This window comes from Rhinolophus hipposideros (assembly GCF_964194185.1).
Source record: "Rhinolophus hipposideros genome assembly, chromosome: X".
NCBI classification, from domain to species: Eukaryota; Metazoa; Chordata; class Mammalia; order Chiroptera; family Rhinolophidae; genus Rhinolophus; species Rhinolophus hipposideros.
In genome coordinates, this window is record NC_138046.1 from 81,232,662 (window position 1) to 81,252,449 (window position 19,788).

At 38.4% G+C, this 19,788-nt stretch overlaps 1 protein-coding gene across 2 annotated transcripts in view; it reads right to left on the reverse strand.

Annotated features, from left to right (window-relative positions):
• ASB12 (ankyrin repeat and SOCS box containing 12) overlaps positions 1-19,788 on the reverse strand; it is a 182,235-nt gene that overhangs the window by 140,703 nt on the left and 21,744 nt on the right. Inside the window, exons 2-3 of one of the 2 annotated variants that reach the window (XM_081042042.1) lie at positions 8,306-8,428; positions 1,658-1,820 (exon numbers count right to left, since the gene is read on the reverse strand). In XM_081042042.1, coding sequence (XP_080898168.1) covers positions 1,658-1,820; positions 8,306-8,428 — 286 coding nt within the window. The remainder of the gene's footprint in view (positions 1-1,657; positions 1,821-8,305; positions 8,429-19,788) is intronic. The other variant, XM_081042043.1, reaches the window with a different exon arrangement.

The window sequence follows — 19,788 nt, forward strand, 5'->3', positions numbered from 1 at the left end:
TATCATTTATTACATGAACTGAACCTTTTTTCTTTTATTTATATTTATTAGTTTCAGGTGTACAAAACAATGTAATAGACATTTACACCCCTCACAAAGTAATAACCACCCCCCAAAGTCGACTACGTCTCTGACATCAAATATAGCTGTTACAATACTACTGACTATATTCCCTATGCTGTACTTTACATCCCAGGAAAATAACTAAATAAATATCAATATAAATATAAACATATATATATATATGTATATTTATATATTTACAGTTGACATTCAATATTATTCTACTTCAGCTTCAAGTATATATAGTGCAGAGGTCAGGCATCTACACAGTCTACAAAGTGATCCCCCTGATAAGTCCAGTACCTATCTGGTAGCCTACGTAATCTTTACAACATTGCTGATTTTCTTATGACACCAATACAAATCAGGAACATTCTGTCTGGCTTCCTGTGAACTGATGTATAGTGGACTGAATTGAAGCTTCAAGGTTTCACATGTTGGGAAAGTGGTCCTTAGAAAAGTTTTTCAACTAAGCTTCAATGTCCTAAGTGTACTGTTTGCTGTAACACGTTACAAAACATTAACACTGTTCTTGCATTCTACTTATCAGGCCAGTACCTACTTCTGCTTGATAAATGTCCATTTCTTCTCTTCTTCTGGTCAACCCCACTTCCTTCCCTCTTATCATGCAGCATGCAATAAATAACTCATTTGACCAATTTACGTGGCAACAACTTTTCTAGAGATGGATAGAATCTGCTAGAGCCTTACAAAATGTTGGGCTGGCTGACAGATAACCTCTGTCAATAAAATACCAGCAAATTCTGAGGAATTATTCTAGGGAAAGGGTGGAAGAAAATGGGAGGGAAAATGTAAGAGCATGGAAATTCCACAGACTAAATTCAGAGGAAGGTGATGGGTTAGCCAGCTAGAGGTGGGGCTGGTGGATGAGAGGGTGAGGATGGAAGAAACAGAGATAACTGCATTATTAAAGACTCTGATATAACCAACTTGTACTTCATAGTCAATAATATTGTAACATCTATGCACAGTGCCAGGTGAGTACTAGACTAATAGGGGAGATCACCTCTTAAATTATTAAATGTCTAACCATTATGCTATAAGCTTGAAACTACTATAAAACAATATTGAATGTCAACTGTAGCTGAAAAATAAAATTTAAAAGGACTCTAATAAACCACCCTAATCTTCTAGCTAGAACTGAAAGCAGGGGTGGGAATAGTAGGGCCAAACATAAAGCTTGCAGAACAACAGGAAACAAATTTTGCTCCAAAGCTGACCTGCTTCCTAAACTGATGAAAAAAATTCACAGATTGATACTTAAAAGGAGGGAGGGAGAGAGAAGGAAATAACATCTGTTTTAAGTCTACTATATAACAAGTACAGACTAAAACGCACAAATGCATTGAAGCCTCAAAACAATCCCATGGAGAACTTATATTATCATTACTTTTACACGTGAGGAAGTTGAGTTCAGAGATTATATAACTTGCCCAAATACCATGGAGCTGGTAAGTAGCAGAGGACAGATCCAAACTCTGCCCTGTTTAACTGCATAGCTCATGATCTTTCCAGTATGCAATTCTTGGAAAAACAAATAAGTGGTTTTAGATAAAAATACTATCATAACTACCTGGCTGTGAAAGCTTGAGCAGTGAAATATAAACCTCATGGCACACAACGTCAGAGTCTAAAACAAAGTGGGCCACCCGAAAGTTCTTGCAGCGGAGAATCAGGGCACAACCCACGCTAGTGACAGGCAACTTCTCCACAGTGGCAATGTGATGCAGTGCAATCTATAAAACAGAAAAGAACCAAAATAAATCCACAGACATGCACTAGTTCTATCATCATCCGTGCTTCTGACTCTCACTAATGGTAAAAGCACTGCCAGAGACATTATCACGTCTACAATCTTCAACCATCCTTTGTAAGGCACAACTGATTTTCTCTCAAACAGAAGTAAATCGTGGTAAAGCAAAGAGGAGCAAATTGCAGTGTTATAAAACTTCTCTCTCAGGGATATAAGGTTAACAGGTTTGTGGGGTAATTGTGGTAAATTGGCTCAGTATAGATGGCTTCTAGCATGCGCTGGTGAAATTTACAATCATAGTAGAATAATTGTCACAGAGAAAAATAGAACTTCCTTCCATTCTACCTAATCACTAATTAAAATGATTAATAACTGGCATTGTGCTTCATTTCTCACAAGATCATCCATGACCATTACTTATTTAATCCCTGTAATAAATCTTTGAGATATAATCACCCTATTTCAAGAATGAAAAAAACGAAGCTCTGAGAAGTGAATTCTTCACCAGAGGTCATACAGCCAAGAAGTGGCACAAGCAAGATTTGAACCATGGCAGTCTAACATCAAGCCCAGGATTCTTTCTCTAGCAATTCTAAAAACACTAACTCGGGAATTAGGATTTAACGAGAAATATTCGGGGGAAAATTCCTCTCCCACATTTTAGACTCTAGTGACAGTAAAGCAAACAATGAAATGGGGTGGGGGGGAATGACTTCAATAACTTAGGAAATGAGTAGAAACTATAAGACTTAACAACTAGGGTGGACCGGTTGGCTCCCTGGTTAGAGTGCAGTATTCATAAAACCAAGGTCGCCAGTTCGATGCACCAGAGAGCTGTGCCCTCCACAACTACATTGAAAAAAGGACTTGACTTGGAGTTGAGCTGTGCCCCTCTACAACTAGATTGAAAAACAACAACTTGACGTGGAGCTAATGTGTCCTGGAAAAACACACTACACCCCAATATTCCTCAAAGAAATTTTTTTTAAAAAAGACTAACAACTAAAGACATATACATAAGCACTGCACTGTGGTAATAAAGTTGTTTACCATGGAGTACAGGTTAACAATTTTGATTTAAAAAACAAAAAGGATGATTAAATCTTTAGTCTCATCACTCCTGCCCATGCTAATTCCCCCAAAAAAGAAATGCATGAGGACGAGCTTTGAAACTTCAGAAGCTCTCCACATGCCTCCAACGAGGCGGCGCCCTATGATCCAGGCCAACTGATCACAGAGGAAAAGTCCGTCTTCCAGGGAATCCCCCCATTGTGTAAAAGGCCAGAATAGTGCAGAGAAAATATAACACTACAGTGTGAAAAAGAATAAAAGACAGCAGTTGGAGAGAAAATAAAACATCCTACCAACACCTACTGGAAAACAAAAGACCTCTTCCTATCAACCTGTTGCAGAATACACTATTGTAGATGTTTGGAAAACAAACAATAAATCATTAATTGCCAAATCATGAATAACCAAGGTAACAAAGACAGCTCACAAAGAAAATGAAAAGTTCCAGAAAATGAACTTAAAGACATTGAAATATGTGATTTAAATGACAGAGAATTCAAGATTGCAACTCTTAAAAAAACTCAACGAGATGCAAGAAAACAGACAGGTAGTTCAATGAACTCAGAAACACAAAGAACAAAATGAACATTTTACCAAAGATATTGAAATTTTTTAAAAAGAATCAAATAGAATTTCTGGAGATTAAGAACTCAATAAAAGAAATGAAGAATGAAATAGCCAGCTCAGGTAGTAGACTTGACCAGATGGAGGAAAGAATCAGTGACATTGAAGACAGAAATCTGGAAATGACATAGATGGAAAAGAGAGAGACTAAAGAGTTAAAAGAAAAGAAAGAACTCTATGAGAACTTTCTGACTCCATCAGAAAAAGCAATATAAAAATAATGGGCATACCAGAAGGAGAAGAGAGAAGGGAAGAGAGAGTATATTCAAACAAACAATCAATGAGAACTACCAAAACTTGTGGAAAGAACTGGATTCTCGAATCCAAGAAGCAAATAGAAAACCTAATCACCTCAACCCCAACAGGTCTTCTCCAAGGCACACTGTATTAAAGCTGTCAAAAATTAATGACAAAGAAAGAATCCTCAAGGCAGCCAAGGAAAAGACAGTAACCTACAAAGGAAAGCCCATTAAATCACCATCAGATTTTTCAGCAGAAACTCCACAAGCCAGGAAAGAGTGGAACAAATATTCAAACAATTGAAAGAGAGAAATTATGAGCAAAGAATAATATATCTAGCAAAGATATCCTTTAGATATGAAGGAGGAATAAAGACCTTTCCCGACTTACAGAAGCTGAGGGAATTTTCTAACACACGACCTGCACTACAAGATATACTGAAGGACGCTATTTGACCAGCATAAATAGTGACAATTTGTGACAACCAAAACATAAAAGGGGGGAAAGTAAAGGCCTGAACTGGAATATGGGGATGGAGAAAGTAAGCATGCTTAAAAAAATGGAATACTCTAAATATCAAACTTTGTTTTACATAAAATTAAGGGTAACCACTCAAAAAAAAAATCCAGAACTGAAATAAATAGCATATTAAAAGAAGAAACAGAGGGAAAAATCATAGAACACTACCATACAGAAATAATCGACAACAACAAAAAGGCAAAAAAACAATGGAGACACAGTCTTACCAGAAAACCAAAGATAGAATGATAGAAAATTCTCACATATCAATAATCACTCTATATGTAAATGGACTGAACTCACCAATAAAAAGGCACAGTGTAGCAGATTGGATCAAAATGCTAAACCCAACCATACGCTGCCTCCATCAAAGACACATCTCAGCTACAAGGACAAACATAGATTCAAAGTGAAAGGGTGGAAATTGACACTCCAAGCAAATGGTATCCAGAGAAAATCAGGTGTAGCTATACTGATATCAGAAAAAACAGACTTCAGGATAAAAAAGGTAACAAGAGACAAAGATGGACATTTCATAATGATAAGGAGACTACACAACAAGAAGACATAACAGTCATCAATATTTATGCTCCCAATCAGGGAGCACCAAAATATACCAAGCAACTACTAATAGAACTAAAGGGAGAAATTCACCAAAACACAATTATAGTAGGGGACCTAAATACATCTTTGACAGCTATGGATAGATCATCCAAACAGAAAATAAAGAAATAGCAGCCCTAAATGACACATTAGATGAAATGGACAAAATTGACATTTATAAAGCACTTCATACTAGAACATCAGACTATACATTTTTTTCTAGTGTGCATGAAACATTCTCAAGGATAGACCGTATATTGGGACATAAAACTAACCTCAGCAAATTTAAGAAGATAGAAATCATACCAAGCATATTCTCTGATCACAAGGCTTTCAAATTGGATATCAACTGCAAAAAGAAAGCAGGAAAAATCACAAATACATGGAGATTAACAACATACTTTTAAAGAACAACCGGGTCAAAGAAGAGGAGAGATCAAAAAATACATAGAAACAAATGACAATGAAAATACATCCTACCAAAATTTTTGGGATGCCACGAAAGCAGTTTTAAGAGGGAAATTGATACCATTACTGGCCTATCTCAAGAAACAAGAAAAATCCCAAATAAATAACCTCACGTTACACCTTAAAGAACTAGAAAAAGAACAAATGAAACCCAAAGTTAGAAGAAAGGAAATAACAAAAATCAGAGCAGAACTAAATGAAATAGAGAACAAAAAGACTATAGAAAAAATTAATGTGACAAAGAGTTGGTTTTTCAAAAAGATTACTAACAAACCCTTGGCTAGACTCACTAAGACAAAAAGAGAAAAGACACTAATAAACAAAATAAAAAAAAAAGAAATGCATGGAAATGGAACTAGTCAAAGAAATGGTATCCAAATAATACAATTCTTTCTTTATAGATTAAAAAAGCCATGGAATCATGGTTTTACATTTTAGTCTTTGATGTTTTCCTCCTATCTGTGTCTCTGATATCTCCTGCAACTAGAACCTCGATGTACTCTTTTCATTCTTTGGATTCCCTGTCCTGTGCCTGGAATGGCCTTCCAATTATTATGGTCTTTTCTTTTCCTCCACCCTACATACTCCATGCTCCAGTCCCAATTTATTTGGAAAATACACCTTCAGGAACTCTTTCAATCATATCCACCATTTAAGAATGGGGCAGGTGTGGGGACCATTCACATATTCCTACAGGGATTTTCCATCTTAATTTCTGTCTTAACGGTTTTGTTAAACTCAGTTCCTTCCATGGCAGTTTTGGAGGGGCCACAACAATTACTAATAATGTAATAGGAAGTAATATATCAAATTTCAAGAAAATCAAAGCCCTGTTGGTCAACACGTGAGACCTGTGTTTGGGGTAGTAAAACACTGATCATTAAAATTAGGTGCCATGAAGAAAGTGGTGATTTGGGAATAGGGGGAAAGTGAAACAATGAAGGCTGAGAAGAGCTAACTTCATTAGTAGTACTAATTGGGTAAATAAGCCTCCTTTGATATATAGAAATAATCCACGTAAGTTCTCCTTTCCAGATCTAGTTCCCTGGGTTTGAAATAATACCCAGTAGGAACATAACTAGGGAAATGTGTGCTGCCTATAAATGCAGGTAGAAAGGAGCAAATCTCATGGTGCAGTACTAAAGAAATGGTTCCTAAATTGTTAGAAATGGAAGGATTCCTACTAATTTATATAATCTAACCACTTCATCTTAAAGATGAGGAAATTGAAGCCCAGAGAGCAAGAGCCACTTATTCAAGGTCATATAGCCAGTTAGTGCATAACTGAATCTAGTTAGAACCAGCTCTCCTGATTCTTCTTTTGGCGTTCCTTTCATCACACCAAAGGGAGCAAGATACAATCTCATATGGGGAAAGCTCATGGTGATTTGAAAAGGAAGTATTAAAATACAGCGTTACACGCAGATTTTTTTTCAATAAATATACAGTCAACCCTCTGTATCCATGGGTTTCACATCCTCAGACTCAACTGAGGATCGAAAACAGTATTTTCAATCCATAGTTGGGAATCCATGGACATACAGGGCTAACTGCAAGTATTGTTGTGTGCCATTTTATATAAGGGACTTTAGTATCAATGGATTTTGTTATCCATAAGGGGTTTTGGGACCAACTCTCCCACGGATACCAAGGGATGACTGTAGAGTCAAAAGTTATATGCAGATTTTCAACTGCACAGAGGTTGACATAGAGGTTGACCCCTAACCCCCACATTGATCGAGGATCAACTGTACTTATTTCACATATAGATATATTCAGTTTATTTTATACTTATACAGTAGCATTTATCATGTGCCAGGCACTATTAAGCACTTACAACATTAACTTTTTTATTCTCATAACAAGGTTATTATTACTATCCCTTTTTTACAGATGAGGGAAGTAAGACACAGAGAAGTTAAACAACTTGCCTGAGGTTCCAAAGGTAGTAAACGTTGAAGCTAGGATTGCACCTCAGCAGACTGGCTCTAGAGCCTGTGCTGTAAATCACTATGCTACACTGTATACCAGCAGCACTTTGTACTTCTTATAAAGAGGTCTAAGAATAAATTTGGCTAAAGAATAAGTTAAGATTAAATAATGATAATTCAGGATGGGGAAAGCATACAGTAATAAGGGTGCTACACTAATTAGAAGACACTGTTTAAAGGTGTTAACAAGAAACACACACACAACACACACCCTGACTTAGGTCAGAGAGATGGTCTAAATCATTGATACCCAAGGTGTTGTCAAAGGGCCATCATCATCACCTGAGAGCTTTTTAGAAATTCAAAATTTTAGGCCTGATGACCATTGCAGTATACACCTGAACTGAAGTAGAATAATGTTGAATGTCAACTCTAACTAAATATAAATGTATATATAGTCACGGGATGCAGAGTACAACATAGGGAAGATAATCAATGGTATTGTAACAGCTATATAAGATATCAGAGGGGTAGTAGCTTGGGGGGGGTGGGTTACCACTTTATAAGGGGCTTAAATATCTATTATGTTGCTTTGTACACCTGAAACTAATAAAAAAATAAAATTTGAAATCTTAGGCCAGAGATCCTCCATTTTTAACAACTCCCAGGTGATATGGATACTGTTGGTTATTGGACATTTTACTAGTAGCAAGGCTTTAAATTGTTACAGAATGCTTATCAAATAGGCTCAGAAAATGAGCAGAGACTACTGTACATAAAAATATTCAGGAAAAGTTCCATGGAGTTTAAAATGACTAAGATGACTATAGTTAATAACATGAGGGATAATGAATCATATGATTCAATCTATGAAAACTCCCCTAGAATAGGTTATGTGAAGCAAAGGTTTTACAGAAATTTAGCTGTTACTTGAAATTTCAAGGAACTACCATATTAGAAAGTATGTATCCACAACTCTTCAAGACCCTTTGAAATTTTCTCATAAACGTACCCATGTTTCTTTCTGGGTTGCATCAGAAGCCTCCACATAGATCAGGTGAGTTGCAGTAAGATATAAAATCCCATTAGCTGGTTTCTTATCCACATAACGATCCAGTAATTTCACGTTTTCTACCTGTTATTTGGGGGGAAGGAAATGTTGATTAAGTCAGGGAGAAGGAAATGATGATTAAGTCATCAACTCACCACCTGTGATTAAAGTGAGATAATGCAAAGCAGGATAAATGCTGCTAATTTACTACAAAACTTCTTTTGAGGCTTTCTAGTTCCTGGCAAGGTGGAAAACTAGTATAATTTATGTTCCCTCTTCCTACATCAGCACTGGAGAAAATGAACAGTGAGAAGGAAACATGGATTCCAGGAAGGATTAAAATTCTAGATGATATTACCATGATGGGGTAGTTGTGGGTAGAAGATATATAGGATATAAGAGTCTACTGGGGGGGCAGGCCCGGTGGCTCAGGCTGTTAGAGCTTCATGATCCTAACTCCGAAGGCTGCCGGTTCGATTCCCACATGTGCCAGTGGGCTCTCAACCACAAGGTTGCCAGCTCAATTCCTCGAGTCCCGCAAGGGATGGTGGGCTCTGACCCCTGAAACTAAGATTGAACACGGCACCTTGAGCTGAGGTGCCTCCCGAATGGCTCAGTTGGTTGGAGCGCATCCTCTCAACCACAAGGCTGCCGGTTCGACTCCCACAAGGGATGGTGGGCTGCGCCCCCTGCAACTAGCAACGGCAAGTAGACCTGGAGCTGAGCTGCGCCCTCCACAACTAGGGCTAAAGGAACAACTTGAAGCTGAACGGCACCCTCCACAACTAAGATTGAAAGGACAACAACTTGACTTGGAAAAAAGTCCTGGAAGTACACACTGCTCCCCAATAAATTCCTGTTCCCCTTCCTCAATAAAAATCTTTTTAAAAAAAAGAGTCTGCTGGGGTACTTATCTTGTTGGAAGGAAGTTGCAGTTATTGTATGTGTAAAAATCAATCAGAATAAATTACACGAGATTAGAGCTTAAAGGCAAGAAAATATAACATAACTTTCTATAAAGCTGAAGAAAACCTGATCTAGCCTATGGAAAGCAGGAAAGGAAAACACAAACAAACAAAAAGTACCATAAATGGAAAGTATTATATTAATGTAAAATGAAATACCAGGAATAAGTCTCAATGTAAGAGTAATTACAACAAATGTACATGAATTAAACTTACCAATTAAAAGATACAATACTGACTGGATTAAAACAAAAGATTCAACAATTACTCAGGCTAGAAGGGATACATTTAAAACAAAGAGATGTAAAGAAGTTGAAAATAAAGGATGAAAAAGATATACCAGGCAATATGAACCAAAACAAAGCCAGTGCAGCATTCTCAGTATCTGACGAAAGACAATTAAGTGACAAAGAACAACAGGACAAGAAGATATATTCATCATAAACATATATGCATATTACAATATAGTTTCAAAATACATCTTGCTTGATGTACTTGCCTGCAGCCGAATTACAGAAAGAAAAAGAATACTTGGATATTTTAACATTCTAGTTAGGAATTGATAGATCAAATAAATACACAAAAACAAAATCCAAAAACAAGTAGAGATACAGAACACTTGCACAGTATAACTAAAAAGCTCAAACCATTAGATATACAGAGTAGAACTCTACGGCCAACACAAGAGAACACATTATCATTCAAGACAACAAAGAGAACACTTCCAAAAAGACACCACGATAACGGGTGTAAAGGAAGCCTCAATAAATTCCAAAGGCTCAATATCACAGCCTACTTTGCCAACTAATGACATCAGAAATAACAAAATAATAGCCAAAATTAGCATAGATTTGGAAACAAAACAGCATATTAAATTAACCATGTGTTAAAAGGAAATCATAAATAAAATTAAGAAATATTTAAAACGTAAATGATAATAAAAACACAACAATTGAGAATCTGAGGCACACAGCTAAAGCAGAGCTAAAAAGGAAATATATTAATATAGCTTTAAGTATACAGTGGTACCTCGGTTTTTGAACATTTCAGAACTTGAACGGTCATCTGGAACAGATTATGTTCAAAAACCGAGGTACCACTGTATTTATCAGGAAACAAGAAAGGTTAAAAATAAACTGATTAGCTGCAGGAGGAGCTAAGATGGCGGAATAGACAGGTGCCATGCCAACTGCCTCCCAGGATTACACCAGAATTACAAATTATATAAAACACTCAAACTTGGAATTCATCTGAACACAAGCTGAACAGAACCTCTACACCGAGGATTTAAAGAAGAGGCCACTTCGAGACTGGTAGGAGGGGTGGAGATGTGAGGCAGGCTTACTCCAGGCCCATGGAGAGAGGGCGAACCCCGCCAGGGGCCCCTCAGTGGCGGAGGCTTCTTCTGTTGGGGAGGGACCCTCCAGCCCCACTCCTGGTTCCCCAGCCCAGAGTTCCTCTGCTGGGAGAGGGAGTTCCACAATAGCTGGCAGTAGAAATCAATGAGGACTCTCTTTGCTCAACTCAGTGGGATGTAGGGCGACTAGAGGCCCAGTCGCCCTCCTGTGCAACCAGCACATGGACTCGCTCGCTGGTAAGCACTCACCTGTTCACTGGTGGAGGGAGTGGTACCGAGGGGTTGGCAGGAGCCTGCGGGGAAAGACTAAGCTGAGCACCTTTGGTGCGAGAGCTGGAGGTTTTGGGACCATTGTTACCCGTGTGGAGCTCACGCACGCATAGTGCACAGGAGGGCACCATTTTTTCAGGTTTGGGCCCTCCCACAGAGGGTCAGGCTGGGGACTGCATTGGTCTGGTGGAATCCACGCAGGCATGCGCCTGTGCATGCGCATGCTGCCTTGGGTCCTGGCTCTCCACTCTGCTTGTGCAGCATCACGGGAGAGAGGCCTGACTTCAGGCTGCTCTACCTGATCCATGGGCTGCTGACTGAGACAGGCAGAGAGAGTTTTCCTGAGTGTTGGGCCAGGAGCTATGGAGTGGCACAATCTGTCTGGCGCATTCGTGGCGTGTTGCAGTAGGCTGGGTGCCTGGTAGAGGGGCGCACTCTGCTCTGACATGGTGGTGCCCTGGGGGTAGATACCCCCGAGCACCTAGAGTTGCGTTGCCAGGGGCACCCTGGGCCCCTGATGCCTGGACCCCACCCCCACAGGCCACAGGGTTTTTGCAGCAGCGGACAGCCCATTACAACCTGTGGGGATCTTTGGTGGTGAGCAAGGCCCCAGAGCCCACTGAAGACAATTGTGGGCAGCTCACTACAAGCCTAAGAGGGACGTCAGCCAGCGCACGATGCACTGGGCCCTTCCCCTCAACAGAGCTGGTGCTGAGTCGCCCAGAGACTCTCTATTGCTGAGTAAGTGGCCTGCACATTAAAGCAGATGGAGAGCCTTTTTTTTCCGTTCTTTTTCTGTTTTTTTTTCTCTTTTCTTTCAGACCTTTTTTTATAACCCCCTTTTTTATATTACCATTTTTTCCTTTTTCTTTTTATCTTCTGTTTTTTTCTATCTCTTTCACCTTTTTGTCCCTTTTTTTTGTCTTTCGTCTGTTTTCTTTTTGTTGTTTCTCGGGTTTGTTTGTCTTGTTATTGCTTTGGTTACTGTTTTAATGTCTTATTCTGCTGTTTTTGTCTCTTTTATATATTTTTGTTTCTCCTGACTTATCGTTGTATTTCATGTTTTTGTGGGGGTATATTTGTTTCTCAGTGTTGTTGGTCTGCCTTGCTTTGTTTTTGTTTTGCAAAGTGGACATGGATGGGCCTACCACTGGTCCAGAAGCTGAGACTACACTGAATTTATAAAAACCACTGACCACAGCCTTAAGCTACCTGTAACACCACCTCACCAACCTACAGCGGCATTTCCAGGGGCAATCTGGGTGACTGGCCCCACCCCCATAAACTGTGAAAAAGGTTTTTTACAATAGCAGATGGTCCACAGAGCCTCAGTCATCGTGGTGGTGTTCAGTGACCCCAAACCAGCACCACAGCCACTTGGGAGCAGTTCTCAAGAACTTGTGAGCTTGAGGCAGAGGCTGGCTGTAGTGCCCTCAGGACACTGTACAAGGGGGTCACAGGCCAGGCATTTGTGTAAGATCTGAATCAGCATTAATATCTAAAAAACCACTAATCACTTCTTGTAACTCACTTGAACACCATCCTGCCCACCTAGTGCCGCATCTCCAAGGGCACCCTCAACACCGAGTGAAACAGCCCAGCTACTAAAGAGGACTCTTTCAATAGTAGGGCCTTATGGGCAACTGACAGGTGGCAACAGGCCTAGCGGGCACTGGGCCTTTTGCTAAACTACCTCAGGACCAATATTGGTGGCAGCCAGCCTCAATTCAGAGAGAGATCACCCTAATATGACTCCAGGTCCAGCAAGGGGAGCAGCCAACTGTATACAGCTTTGAGCACCTACCAGGTACCACCAGGCCAGTAACAGACAAGGCTGAAATGGCCCTGAGAGGGAGCTCCGCACAAGAGACACCAGAACCAATACACCCAGAGGCCAGCATCAGACCAAGCCACAGCACTACCTGGTTGAACATACAAACAGCACTCTCAAAGGAAATTTTCCATAGGCACAAGAACCCACAAGGGCAAAGCCTCCTCTAAGAAGGTCAACTTTCACACAGCAGTTCATACAATGTGAGCAGAGCTAATTCTCCCAGCTAATCAGCCTGAGGGTCAATCCCACCCTCAGACAAGCCAAAAGCAATTAAAGGTCAACTATAACAGTGACACTTCTGGAACACATGGCACAAGAGAATAGGGAGAATGTGCAATCAGAATATAAAGGACACATAGTACATAAGACCACCCAAAAAAGACTTAGAGACATAGGTGATCTACTCAATACATTGAAGCAATCACAGAGTGACAGCCAGAATGAGGAAGCAAAGAAACACGTCCCAAATAAAAGATCAGAAGAAACCTCTAGAAATAGAACTAAATGAAACAGAGGCATCCAACCTATCAGAGACGGAGTTTAGAACACTGATGAGAATGTTTAAGGAACTTAATGAGAATATAAAAAAGGATAGAAAAATCATTTAAAAAAAAAACCAGTTAGAACTAAAGAACACGATAACTGAAATGAAGAACACATTCGAAGGAATTACCAGTAAATTAGATGAAGCAGAGGATTGGATAAGTGATTTAGAAGACAAGATAGCAGAAATCACCCAATCGGAAAAAAGAATAAAAGAATGAAAAAGAAAAAAGAAAAAACAATGAAAATTGTTTACGAGACCTGTGGGAGAACATCAAGCGTAACAACATGCACTTCATAGGAATACCAGAAGGAGAACAGAAGGAGCAAGTGATCGAGAACGTATTTGAAGAAATAATGACTGAAAACTTCCCTATCCTGGTGAAGGAAATCAACGTACAAGCCCAGAAAGTGCAGAGTCCCAAACAAACCCACACCAAGACAAATTTTAGCTAAAAGAGCAAAGGTTAAAGACAAAGAGAATCCTAAAAGCAGCAAGAGAAAGACAGCGGGTTACATACATCGGAACTCCTATAACACTATCAGCTGACTTTTCTAAAGAAACTCTGCAGGCCACAACGGAGTGGCAGGAAATATTCAAAGTGATGAAAAACAAAGGCCTACAACCAAGATTGCTCTACCCAGCAAGGCTACCACTTAAAATTGAAGGAGAGATAAAGAGCTTCTCAGAAAAGAACAAGCTAAAGAAATTCATTACCACCAAGCCAGCACTGCAGGAAATGTGAAAAGGGCTTTTCTAAACAGAATAAAGGGGAAAACAAACTAACAAAGGAAGATCAGAAATACCAATAACAAAATGGCAATCAATATTTACCTATCAATAACCACTTCAAATGCGAAAGGGCTAAATGCTCCAATCAAAAGACATAGAGTAGGGGGCCGGCCCGGTGACTCACAGGGTTAGAGCTCCAGCCTCCTAACTCCGAAGGCTGCCAGTTCAATACCCACATGAGATAGTGGGCTCTCAACCACAAGGTTGGCAATTTAATTCCTTGAGTCCCGCAAGGGATGGTGGGCTACGCCCCCTGCAACTAGCAACGGCAACTGGACCTGGAGCTGAGCTGCGCCCTCCACAACTAAGGCTGAAAGGACAATAACTTGAAGCTGAACGGCACCGTCCACAACTAAGATTGAAAGGACAACAACTTGACTTGGAAAAAAGTCCTGAAAGTACACACTGTTCCCCAATAAAAGTCCTGTTCCCCTTCCCCAATAATCCCCCAATAAAATATTTTTTTTAAAAAGACAAAGTGGCTGAGTGCATAAGAAAACAGGACCCATGCCTATGCTGTTTACAACAAACTCGTCTCAGATCAGAAGACACACTGACTGAAAGTAAAGGGATGGAATAAGATATTTCATGCAAATGAAAATGACAAAAAAGCTGGGGTAGCAATACTTATTTCGGACAAAACAGACTTTAAAACGAAGACTACAATAAAAGACATAGAAGGGCACTACATAATAATAAAAGGATGAATCCAACAAGAGGACATAACTTAATAAACATCTATACACCAAAACAAAGGACTTCCTAAATATACAGAAGTTTATGACCGACATAAAGTCAGAGAACAACAGCAGTACTATCGTAATAGTGGATTTCAACAACCCGTTGTCACCAATGGACAGATCCTCCAGGCAGAAAATCAACACAAAAGCAGTGGCCTTAAACGACACTTCAGACAAGTTGGATTTAATCAATATTTTTAGAGCATTTCACCCCAAAGCAGCAGAATATACATTCTTCTGAAGTGCACATGGAACATTTTCCAAGATAGACCACATGCTAGGCAACAAAATAAGTCTCAGTAAATTCAAGAAGACTGAAATCATATCAAGCTTCTTCTATGTCCACAGTGCTATGAAACTAGAAATCAATTATAAAAAGAAATCCAGAAAACACACAAATACATGGAGGCTGAGTAACATGCTACTAAATAGCGAGTGGATCAATAATGAGATCAAGGAAGAAATAAAAAGATACCTTGAGATAAATGAAAATGAAAACACAGCAACCCAAAATCTATGGGAACGCAGCAAAAGCAGTCCTAAGAAGGAAATTCATAGTAATACAGGACTATTTAAAGAAACAAGAAAAAACTCAAATATGCAGGCTATCTTTACACCTGAGGGAACTGGAAAAAAAACAGCAAAAAAAGCCTAAAGGGAGTACAAGGAAGAAAATAATAAAGATCAGAGCAGAAATAAATGAAATAGAGACCAAAAACACAATACAAAAAATCAATGAAACCAAGAGCTGGTTTTTTTAAAAGATAAACCCTTAGCCAGACGGACCAAGAAAAAGAGAGAAAGGGCCCAAATTTAAAAAATCAGAAATGAAAGAGGAGAAATGACAACAGATACCACAGAAATACATAAAATTTTAAGAAAATACTACAAGAAACTATATGCCAACAAAGTAGACAATCTGGAAGAAATGGATAAATTTCTAGAGGCACACAATCTTCTAAAACTGAATCAAGAAGAAACAGAAATTCTGAACAAACCCATTACTACCAAAGAAATGTAATCAGTAATCAACAACTTCCCAACAAACAAAAGTCCTGGACCAGACGGCTTCACAGGTGCATTTTCCAAAACATTCAAAAAAGAATTAATATCTATTGCTATATATAGAAAACCTTAAAGACAACCACCAAAATGCTATTAGAAACAATCAAGGAAAACAGTAAAGTTGCTGGCTACAAAATCAACGTACAAAAGTCCACGGCATTCCTATATACTAACAATGATATCTCAGAAAAAGAAAAAGAAAACACAATTCCTTTTGCAATTGCAGCAAAAAGAATAAAATACCTAGGAATAAACTTAACCAAGAATGTGAAAGACTATATGCTGAAACTATAAGACATTTTTAAAAGAAATTGAAGAAGACACAAAGAAATGGAAAGACATTCCATGCTCATGGATTGGAAGAATCAACATAGTTAAAATGGCCATATTACCCAAAGCCATATACAGATTTAATGCAATCCCCATAAAATCCCAATGGAATTTTTGAAAGAAATACAACAAAAAATCATCAGATTTGTTTAGAACCACAAAAGACCCAAAATAGCCAAAGCAATCTTAAGAAAAAAGAACAATACTGAAGGTACCGCACTCCCTGACTTTAGCTTGTACTAAAGAGCTACAATAATCAAAACAACAAGTTATTGGTAGAAAAACAGACACATAGACCAATGGAATAGAATTGAAAACCCAGAAATAAAACCACAATAATGTGGACAGATAATTTTTGACAAAGAAGCAAGAAACATACAATGGAGGAAAGACAGCCTCTTCAATAAATGGTGCTGGGAGAATTTGATAACCACGTGCAAAAGAATGAAACTAGACTGCTATCTGTCACCATTACCAAAATTAATTCAAAATGGATCAAAGACTTAAGCATAAGACCTGACGCAATAAACTGCAGAGAAGAAAACATAGGTACTAAACTTATGGATCTTGGGTTCAAAGAGCATTTTACGAATTTGACTCCAAAGGCAATGGAAGTAAAAGCTAAAATAAATGAAGGAAACTATATGAAACTTAAAAGCTTCTGCACAGCAAAAGATACCATCGACAAAATAAAGAGGCAACCAACTGAATCGGAGAAGATTTTTGCAAACAGTGCCTCTGATAAGGGGCTAATATCCAAAATATACAAGGAACTCATGAAACTCAACAACAAAAAAAACAAACAACCCAACTGAAAAATGGGCAGAGGACCTGAAGAGACATTTCTCCAAAGAGGACATACAAATGGCAAACAGACATATGAAAAAATGCTCAACATCACTAATCATCAGAGAAATGCAAATTAAAACCACAATGAGATATCACCTCACCCCAGTCAGAATGGCTATCATCAAAAGACAAATAGTCACAAGTGTTGGAGAGGCTGTGGAGAAAAAGGAACTCTCATACACTGTTGGTGGGAAGCAGACTGGTGCAGCCGTTATGAAAGACAGTATGGAGGGTCCTCAAAAAATAACGAATAGAATTACCATATGACCCAGCAATCCCTCTCCTGGGTATCTACCCAAAAAATCTGAAAACATTTGTACATAAAGACTCACGTGCTCCAATGTTCATTGCAGCTTTGTTTACGGTGGCCAAGACATGGAAACAAACAAAATGTCCTTCCATAGATGAATGGATAAAGAAGTTATGGTATTTATACACAATGGAATACTATTCGGTGGTAAGAAAAGATGATATAGGAACATTTGTGACAACATGGATGGATCTTGAAAGTATGATGCTAAGCGAAATAAGTCAGATAGAAAAAGCAGAGAACCCTATGATTTCACTGATATGTGGTATATAAACTAAAAACAACAAGAAATCAAGACAAAACAAATGAGAAACAAAAACTCATAGACACAGACAATAGTTTAGTGGTACCAGAGGGTAAGTGGAGTGGGAAGTGGGAGATGAGGGTAAGGGGGATCAAATATATGGTGACGGAAGGAGAACTGACTCTGGGTGATGAACACACAATGGGATTTATAGATGATGTAATACAGAATTGTACACCTGAAATCTATGTAATTTCATTAACAATTGTCACCCCAATAAATAAAAATAAAAAAGAAGAAAAAAAAGAATTCTTATATGGCTGTAGCAATTAAAACCCTACAGTGTTTTAGCCTCACAAACCTCCTTTCATGCAAAGCAACAGTCCTCAACTTGGGCTACATACGAGGAGATCTTTAAAAGAAAACAAAACAAGCATAAAAAAGGAATATGCAGGCCCAACCCCCCAAAAACTGATTTAATTGTTTGGGGTGAGGCAATGAAATGTTTTAAAAGCTCCACAGGTGATTTTAATGTGTAGTCATCATCGAGAACCACTGAAATATTCCAAACATGTCTAAATAAAATTTGTGGTTGACAAAAACTTAAGACATGGAAAATCCATGGAATCTGAAATCATTAAAAAATATACAGTGGTACCTCGGGTTTTTAATGTAATCCGTTCAGGAAGACTGTTCAAGTTCTGAAACGTTCAAAAACCAAGGCACAGTTTTCCCATAGAAAATAATGCAAAATGGATTAATCCCTTCCAGACCTTTAAAATCAACCCCTAAAACTGCAAATTTTAGCATGAATTTTACTATCTAATGATGCCATAGATCCATAAAATTTACAGCATTCATGCACTGAAATGTTCATCAACAGACCGTTCGAAAACCAAAGTACCACTGTATATTTTAGCACAGTGGTTCTCATGCGTTAGTCGAATATTGGAATCAAATGGGGAACTTTAAAAAATAGTGATGCCTACTATAAAGAAGAAAGAAATTTTATCATTTGCAACAACATGGATGGATCTAGAGAACATTATGTTAAGTGAAATAAGTCAGAAAGAGAAAGACAAGTACCATATGATCTCACTTATATGCGGAATCTAAAGAAAAGAATATGTGAATGAACTAATCAGAAACAGTTTTGGGGACACAAAGAAAAAACTGAGAGTTGTTAGATGGGCGGGGGGGGGGGGAGAGGGTTGGGGATAAGGGGAAAGGTGAAAAGATTAGGAAGCAGCTGATAACCAGAAGATGGTCTCAGGGGTTTTTGAAAATTAATTTGGTGAACATATTCAATAATGTAAAGATTTTGTTGGGTATCCGATGGACATGTGTCCTATTTGGGAGACCACCTCAGGGATACTGTGGATGCCCGATCATGGCATTGTACACCAGAAGCTAAACATTAATGAATGCCAACTATAATTTTATATATATGATGTGATGGCTCAGTGTGAGGTCGGAGGGATAGTGGATGGGGGCAACAAAAGTTCCCAGTGTGAGGGATATAAATGATGAACGTCTAAGTATTACCTTGTCTTGTACACCTGAAACTAATAAATTTAAAAAAAAAGAAAAAGAAAAAAAAATAGTGATGCCTGGGTTCCACCCTTAGACATTTTAATATATAAGTAATTGGCCTCAGGATTTTGAAAAAGTTCCTCAGGTGACTAGTACAGCCAAGGTTGAGCACCACACCTTTAGGGTATTAGAACTTCATCCTCTTATTTTCCAGGGCAAGGTTTCAAGATTCACCCCCAAATATAGGAATAGCAACTACAATAACAAAATAGAGAAGTTACTATACACCAAGTATTGTGTTTTACATGTCATACTTCATTTTGATTCTTACTACAACGCAATGCAATTATGAGGAAAAAAATCTCTTTTGATCACCTGTCCCTAGGACTCTATCCTGAAAAGTCATTCTTAAAATTGTTCTCCAGTACTGGAAGTCCTAGCCAGCGCAATTAGGTAAGAGAAACAAAACGCATCCAAACTAGAAAAGAAGCAAAGTTATCTCTGTTCACAGATGACATGATCTTATATATTGAAAACTGAAAAACAGTAAACAATAAATACTTTCAGAAAGTTGCAAGATACAAAAATCAACATACAAATATCAGTTGCAT